General features: G+C 48.5%; 1 protein-coding gene across 1 annotated transcript in view; it reads right to left on the bottom strand.

The window, feature by feature from the left end:
- Window positions 1-341: 341 nt before the first annotated feature.
- LOC115165338 (sodium-dependent neutral amino acid transporter SLC6A17-like) overlaps window positions 342-8552 on the bottom strand; it is a 42494-nt gene continuing 34283 nt past the window's right edge. Inside the window, exons 7-12 of the mRNA XM_029718411.1 lie at window positions 7762-8003; window positions 6939-7131; window positions 4315-4510; window positions 1754-1913; window positions 1292-1454; window positions 342-1052 (exon numbers count right to left, since the gene is read on the bottom strand). Coding sequence (XP_029574271.1) covers window positions 678-1052; window positions 1292-1454; window positions 1754-1913; window positions 4315-4510; window positions 6939-7131; window positions 7762-8003 — 1329 coding nt within the window. The 3' untranslated portion in view covers window positions 342-677. The remainder of the gene's footprint in view (window positions 1053-1291; window positions 1455-1753; window positions 1914-4314; window positions 4511-6938; window positions 7132-7761; window positions 8004-8552) is intronic.

Below are 8552 nucleotides of genomic sequence, written 5' to 3' on the forward strand. Positions count from 1 at the left end.
TGTGCTACTTTTGACCAGAGTCCTATGGACCCCTATTCCCTATATAGTGCACTATTTTTGACCAGAGCCCATAGGGTTTCATTTAGGATGCAGACCAGGTCACATTTCCACTAAGAGGGTCTGTAGAGATTGTTTCATGTGATAAAAGGGAGAGAAGAAAGTGATGCTTCGTGAAATGAAAAAGGCTGTGTGCTAGTCTGAATCCCCTTCTACTCTATGAGATATAGTCCTCTTTTATGGAATGAAGAAAGGACTTTATGAGCTTCTTCCTGAGATAACACAGCTCCTTCCATCACCCAAAATAAACCTAGCTCAAACAAAAACACTGAAGGTCTATGATCAGTTTGACCGTCGTATTGCAGTGTTTGGGACACTTTGACTTTAACACAGTTACACCAAAACACACCGTACACATCTTAACCACATTACCTGGAGAAGAAGAGATCCTAATTCTGGAGGATGGAGAGATGCTGTTCTGTAATGGAGGGATGAAGTGGAGGTTACACTAAAACCTCCCCCGGCAGTGCTCTCTCTCTCTCTCTCTCTCTCTCTCTCTCTCTCTCTCTCTCTCTCTCTCTCTCTCTCTCTCTCTCGCTCTCTCTCTCTCTCTCTCTCTCTCTCTCTCTCGAGTTGTGTTTGATAGATAGGGTGTGTTGTGCTTCAGTCAGTCAGATCAATCATAGTTCGGACTCTGGCGAATGAATATTCTGATAACCCGTCTTGGTCGGTGTCCCGGTACCATATCCAGCCGTGTTGGTCATCTCCTGGGCTCCGCCAGGCCCCAGGTTGGGGCGGTGAGAAGGCATGGGCGAGGGGCTGGGGCTGGGGGTGCCTTTACTGAGGATGAAGCGAGACTCGTTCTCTTCCTCTAGGCCAGAGAGGTCCTTGGTCATGCCTTTACGGTAGGAGACGGACAGCTTGTTGGAGCCGTCAGAGAGCAGGTTGAAGTGGCGGGCGATGAAGACGCAGGGGAGAGGAAGCATGGCGGCGATGATGAGGGAGTAGGCCACACCCAGAGCCCACGGAGGGTAGGAGAGGAACTTCTCCGACGCCTAGTGGGGGGGGGAGGACAAGAGGAAGGAGAGAGGAGAGAGTGAGTGAATGTATTAAATAATTAAACATACATGTACTATCTAAACAATCATTGAACTGGCAGGAAAGTCTTAGAACAGAACATTTAAAAGGGCAAGCAAATACACATCTGAAATACAAAGCAGATAGAAGGAGTATGAAAGAGGATAAAAAAGAGAACGAGACAGAGAAGCTACCACGAGAGAGATGATTCACTGACCAGTTCCTCCACCCAGGCGTTGTACCCTGCAGGACTGACGGCCATCTCTATCACAGTGGCAACGATGAGCACGGTGAGACAGGCAGGAGACACGTACTTCCACATATAGAAATAGAAAGAGTAGGGTCTGAAACCTAACATGTCCTCTAGATCCTGCATGAACCTGAGAGAGAGAGAGAGAGAGAGAGAGGGAGAGAGAGAGAAGGAGGGAGGGAGGGAAAGAGGGAAAGAGAGAGAGAGAGGGAGGGAGGGAGGGAGGGAGGGAGGGAGGGAGGGAAAGAGAGAGACAGAGGGAGGGAGGGAGGGAGGGAGGGAGGGAGGGAGGGAGGGAGGGAGGGAGATTAATGTGGGGAAGAACAAAAACAAGTTTGAACACATTCATCACGATACAAATCTACAAATCCATTTGTCCGTGGCTATAAAGTAATATGTAAGTGCCGTGTCATGTTATGTATCCAGTACCTCTTGGTGCCGTAGATCCAGGCCACAGATATATTCTCCAGTATAACCACCACAGTGAGAGGCAGGCCAGCTGAGTAGTCATCAAACATGGTCACAAAGTAGTTCCCGGAGCGCTGGACGAACAGCAGGCCGCAGAAGAACGCCACAATGCAACAACCAACTGAGAAGGGGAAGAGGAATAGGAAGAAGAGGAGGACGAGAGAAGGAGGAGGAAGAGGAGGAGTCAGGAGGAAGAGGAGGAATCAGGAGGAAGAGGAGGAAGACAGAAGGAGGAGAGAGGAGGAGGAAGAGGAGGAGTCAGGAGGAAGAGGAGGAATCAGGAGGAAGAGGAGGAAGAGGAGGAAGACAGAAGGAGGAGGAATCAGGAGGAAGAGGAGGAAGACAGAAGGAGGAGGAATCAGGAGGAAGAGGAGGAAGACAGAAGGAGGAGAGAGGAGGAAGACAGGAGGAGAGAGGAGGAAGACAGGAGGAGGAATCAGGAGGAAGAGGAGGAAGAGGAATATTTACAATGACGGCCTACCGTGGAACAGTAGGTTAACAACCTTGTTCAGGGACAGTACGACAGATTTTTTTACCTTGTCAGTTCAGGGATTCGATCCAGCAACCTTTTGGTTACTGGCCCAACACTCTAACCACTAGGCTACCTGCTGCCCCTACACTCTAACCACTAGGCTACCTGCCGCCCCTACACTCTAACCACTAGGCTCCCTGCCGCCCCTACACTCTAACCACTAGGCTCCCTGCCGCCCCTACACTCTAACCACTAGGCTACCTGCCGCCCCTACACTCTAACCACTAGGCTACCTGCCGCCCCTACACTCTAACGACTAGGCTACCTGTCTCTAACCACTAGGCTGCCTACTCTAACCACTAGGCTACCTGCTCTAACCACTAGGCTACCTCCTCTAACCACTAGGCTACCTGTCTCTAACCACTAGGCTACCTGTCTCTAACCACTAAGCTACCTGTCTCTAACCACCAGGCTACCTGTCTCTAACCACTAGGCTACCTGTCTCTAACCACTAGGCTACCTGTCTCTAACCACTAGGATACCTGTCTCTAACCACTAGCATACCTGTCTCTAACCACTAGGCTACCTGTCTCTAACCACTAGGCTACCTGTCTCTAACCACTAGGATACCTCCTCTAACCAATAGGCTACCTGTCTCTAACCACTAGGCTACCTGCTCTAACCACTAGGCTACCTGTCTCTAACCACTAGGATACCTGCCTCTAACCACTAGGCTACCTCCTCTAACCACTAGGATACCTGTCTCTAACCACTAGGATACCTGTCTCTTACCACTAGGCTACCTGCCTCTAACCACTAGGCTACCTGTCTCTAACCACTAGGATACCTGCCTCTAACCACTAGGCTACCTGCCTCTAACCACTAGGCTACCTGTCTCTAACCACTAGGATACCTGTCTCTAACCACTAGGCTACCTGCTCTAACCACTAGGATACCTGTCTCTTACCACTAGGCTACCTGTCTCTAACCACTAGGCTACCTGCTCTAACCACTAGGATACCTGTCTCTTACCACTAGGCTACCTGTCTCTAACCACTAGGATACCTGTCTCTTACCACTAGGATACCTCCTCTAACCAATAGGCTACCTGTCTCTAACCACTAGGATACCTGCCTCTAACCACTAGGATACCTGTCTCTAACCACTAGGCTACCTGCCTCTAACCACTAGGATACCTCCTCTAACCAATAGGCTACCTGTCTCTAACTACTAGGATACCTGTCTCTAACCACTAGGCTACCTGTCTCTAACCACTAGGCTACCTGCCTCTAACCACTAGGATACCTGTCTCTAACCACTAGGCTACCTGTCTCTAACCACTAGGCTACCTGCCTCTAACCACTAGGATACCTGTCTCTAACCACTAGGCTACCTGTCTCTAACCACTAGGATACCTCCTCTAACCAATAGGCTACCTGTCTCTAACCACTAGGATACCTGTCTCTTACCACTAGGATACCTGTCTCTTACCACTAGGCTACCTGTCTCTAACCACTAGGCTACCTGTCTCTTACCACTAGGCTACCTCCTCTAACCACTAGGCTACCTGCCTCTAACCACTAGGCTACCTCCTCTAACCACTAGGCTACCTGCCTCTAACCACTAGGATACCTCCTCTAACCACTAGGCTACCTGTCTCTAACCACTAGGCTACCTGTCTCTAACCACTAGGCTACCTCCTCTAACCACTAGGCTACCTGTCTCTAACCACTAGGATACCTGTCTCTTACCACTAGGATACCTGTCTCTTACCACTAGGATACCTGTCTCTAACCACTAGGATACCTGTCTCTAACCACTAGGCTACCTGTCTCTAACCACTAGGCTAAAACAAATGAAACTTGAATAGTTGAGAGGAAAGATATTAGGCTGATTATGTGACTACATCTCTAATGCTTACCAATGCAAAGTAAGGCATCGCTTCTTTCAACAGCCATTTGCTGATGCCAACAAACCTTTGACTAATGACCGATAAATAATCAATATATCGATACCAATCAAACAACCAACCAATCAGTAGAAGCCTCACCACAGAGGAACTCCTTGCGGATCTTGGGAAAGGCGTCCAGTACAGGTGTGGTGATCCCTGTCATGGTGCCGATCATGGACCCCAGCCCCAGGTTAATCAGCATGAAGAAGAACATAACAGACCAGAAGGGAGAGGCAGGGAAGTGGGTCATGGCCTCAGTGAAGGCAATGAAGGCCAGGCCTGTACCCTGCACTGCCTGGAGAGAGAGAGAGAGAGAGAGAGAGAGAGAGAGAGAAAGAGAGAGGTAGAGAGAGAGAGAAACCAACAGAGATGTTTTATGTAGGGTAGAGTGGGGTAAAAAGAGCCATGTTTTACATTCAGCATCACTCCGTCAAGCGGTATTCTTTCTAACAGAGATATTTACATATATTTCAGGAAGTTTTTTTATCCCTTGACATAATAATGTAAACATGACAGTTTATTGTGCCAGTTTCCCCCATACCCGGGGTAAGTTGAGCCGCGGTAAATTGAACCTCGGGACAGGGTAAGATAAGCCTTGAAATATTACCACTACCTTTTTAAAATCATGTCTATCTTCATTTACCAAACACAATTCAACACAATCACAATACTTTTTGGGTCTTCTAATCATTGTAAGCATATTTTAACACAGGCTTAACACCTAACAAACACTGTGCACTTTTTAAAACACTTTTAACATAGGCTATGCCCTGTTGTTACCATATTATCCGCATGATAATGCCTTGCATTTCGCCTGGGAAGAAAACGTTTCAATTTGCTCAACTTGCCATTGGCTCAAGCATCGGCTCAACTTACCCCATGACCATTGGCTCAACTTACCCCATGACCATCGGCTCAACTTACCCCATGGTCATTGGCTCAACTTACCCCATGACCATCGGCTCACGACTCAACTTACCCCATGGCCAACGACTCAACTTACCCCATGGCCAACGACTCAACTTACCCCATGGCCATCGACTCAACTTACCCCATGGCCAATAACTCAACTTACCCCATGGCCAACGACTCAACTTACGCCATGGCCATCGGCTCAACTTACCCCATGGCCATCGGCTCAACTTACACCATGGCCATCGGCTCAACTTACCCCATGGTCATCGGCTCAACTTACCCCATGACCATTGGCTCAACTTACCCCATGGCCAACAACTCAACTTACCCCATGGCCAACAACTCAACTTACACCATGGCCATCGGCTCAACTTACCCCATGGTCATCGGCTCAACTTACCCCATGACCATTGGCTCAACTTACCCCATGGCCAACAACTCAACTTACCCCATGGCCAACAACTCAACTTACCCCATGGCCAACGACTCAACTTACCCCATGGCCAACGACTCAACTTACCCCATGGCCAACAACTCAACTTACCCCATGGCCAACGACTCAACTTACCCCATGGCCAACAACTCAACTTACCCCATGGCCATCGACTCAACTTACCCCATGGCCAACGACTCAACTTACCCCATGGCCAACAACTCAACTTACCCCATGGCCAACAACTCAACTTACCCCATGGCCAACGACTCAACTTACCCCATGGCCATCGACTCAACTTACCCCATGGCCAACGACTCAACTTACCCCATGGCCAACGACTCAACTTACCCCATGGCCAACGACTCAACTTACCCCATGGCCAACAACTCAACTTACCCCATGGCCAACGACTCAACTTACGCCATGGCCAACAACTCAACTTACCCCATGGCCATCGACTCAACTTACCCCATGGCCAACAACTCAACTTACCCCATGGCCAACAACTCAACTTACCCCATGGCCAACGACTCAACTTACCCCATGGCCATCGACTCAACTTACCCCATGGCCAACGACTCAACTTACCCCATGGCCAACGACTCAACTTACCCCATGGCCAATAACTCAACTTACCCCATGGCCAACGACTCAACTTACGCCATGGCCATCGGCTCAACTTACCCCATGGCCATCGGCTCAACTTACACCATGGCCATCGGCTCAACTTACCCCATGGTCATCGGCTCAACTTACCCCATGGCCAACAACTCAATTTACCCCATGGCCAACAACTCAACTTACCCCATGGCCAACGACTCAACTTACCCCATAGCCAACAACTCAACTTACCCCATGGCCAACGACTCAACTTACCCCATGGCCAACAACTCAACTTACCCCATGGCCAACGACTCAACTTACCCCATGGCCAACAACTCAACTTACCCCATGGCCAACGACTCAACTTACCCCATGGCCAACGACTCAACTTACGCCATGGCCAACAACTCAACTTACCCCATGGCCATCGACTCAACTTACCCCATGGCCAACAACTCAACTTACCCCATGGCCAACAACTCAACTTACCCCATGGCCAACGACTCAACTTACCCCATGGCCATCGACTCAACTTACCCCATGGCCAACGACTCAACTTACCCCATGGCCAACGACTCAACTTACCCCATGGCCAACGACTCAACTTACCCCATGGCCAACAACTCAACTTACCCCATGGCCAATGACTCAACTTACCCCATGGCCAATGACTCAACTTACCCCATGGCCATCGACTCAACTTACCCCATGGCCAATGACTCAACTTACCCCATGGCCATCAACTCAACTTACCCCATGGCCAACATACCTTGTTGAGTTCGTCCTCCAGTATACAGGGGTCCAGTCCTAGCTGATCGAAGCTGTCCTCCTTGACAGTCTTGATCACTCCATACATCTCCTGGTAGTCCAAAGCTGACAGGTGAGAGAAGTTGACGTGGGGAGGAATCAGCTCAAGACTCAACACACCTGATTTAAGGTAACCTAGGATCTTCTCTGCATTCCTGTAGACAGGAGGAGAGAGGAGAGGAAGGTACGGTTAGTACTGAAGAAGAACCTCATCTATTTTACAATGACAATATGCCATTGGATATGCCATTTGAGTTTGATTAAATGATTTGAGTTTGGTTGAGTTCTCTGTTGACAAGAGTGAGATCGGAATTCAAACAAACACAGATTAACGATCTGTGCACTTTTCTTTGAAGTGTTTTTATGCATGAGCCAACATCTGCAGTGTTTACAGAGATCCCCATCTCAGCCAATGTCTGGTGGATTGTTTCTAAAAGTTTATTGCTGTGCCCAGGTCATTAGTGCTGCGTTGGATTGAATCCTGGCATTTAAGCTTTTTACAATTAATATGCAAAACAGACATAAATTGTCCCATAATGATTCAAACGTAAAGACAAGAGGAACGACTGAGTGGACAGCAGATTTACTCCAACGACACATAATTATAAATCAGGATTATATAGCAGATTTACTCCAGCACAAACAGATCTGGGATCAGAAGACAGCACAAACAGATCTGGGACCAGAAGACAACACAGACAGATCTGGGACCAGAAGACAGCACAGACAGATCTGGGACCAGAAGACAGCACAGACAGATCTGGGACCAGGCTAGATATACTCACTCCACAACACATTTCTCGTTCATGATGTTGGCCTTGAACCCCAGCACGGCGAACACCACCAGCGTAGCCAGGATGGAGGTGATGAAGTTGATGATAGAGACCAGCGCTGCGTCAAAGTGGCAGTTGTTGTCCCGCTTGTTGTAGCTGGAGAAGGCTATGACCCCTCCGAACCCAAGGCCCAGAGCGAAGAACACCTGGGTGGCCGCCTCCCTCCAAACCTGGGGCTCCAGCATCTTCTCTAACTGGGGTTAAGAGGTCAAAATAAAGTAGGTTTTATTGTCACGTACACCAGAAATGTGCAGTTTTACAGGGTTAGCCATAGCAGTACAGCACCCCTGGAGCAAATTAGGGTTAAGCAACTTTTGATGTGTTTGGCGCCGGTATTTAAACCAACTGGTCCAACGCTCTAACCACTAGGCTACCTGCCACCCATTTGAGGTTAGAGGTCATGGGGTAGAGGGAGCAAAGGTCAACAACTTAATGCTCCACACACAATCATGCTCTAATAGACATTTCTGGCAAATGTCTACCTTCAGAGGAAAAATACATTATTAGACATGAGTACCTCAGTCAGCCTTTAGAGGGCGACAACAACCACATGTTCAGTCATAGTGAATACTAATGACACAGTAAATGAAGGATATTGTACAGTACAGAGGCTCTGAATCCATTCATTAATGATAGTTGAGTGTCCTTCATATAAAGCATATCCCTAATCCACATTATAAATCAAGGATGAGGAACAAAATACCGCAGGACAAACACTGCACTGCGACCAGAGTTTCCTATCC

This window comes from Salmo trutta, chromosome 28 (assembly GCF_901001165.1).
Source record: "Salmo trutta chromosome 28, fSalTru1.1, whole genome shotgun sequence".
Lineage (NCBI taxonomy): Eukaryota > Metazoa > Chordata > Actinopteri > Salmoniformes > Salmonidae > Salmo > Salmo trutta.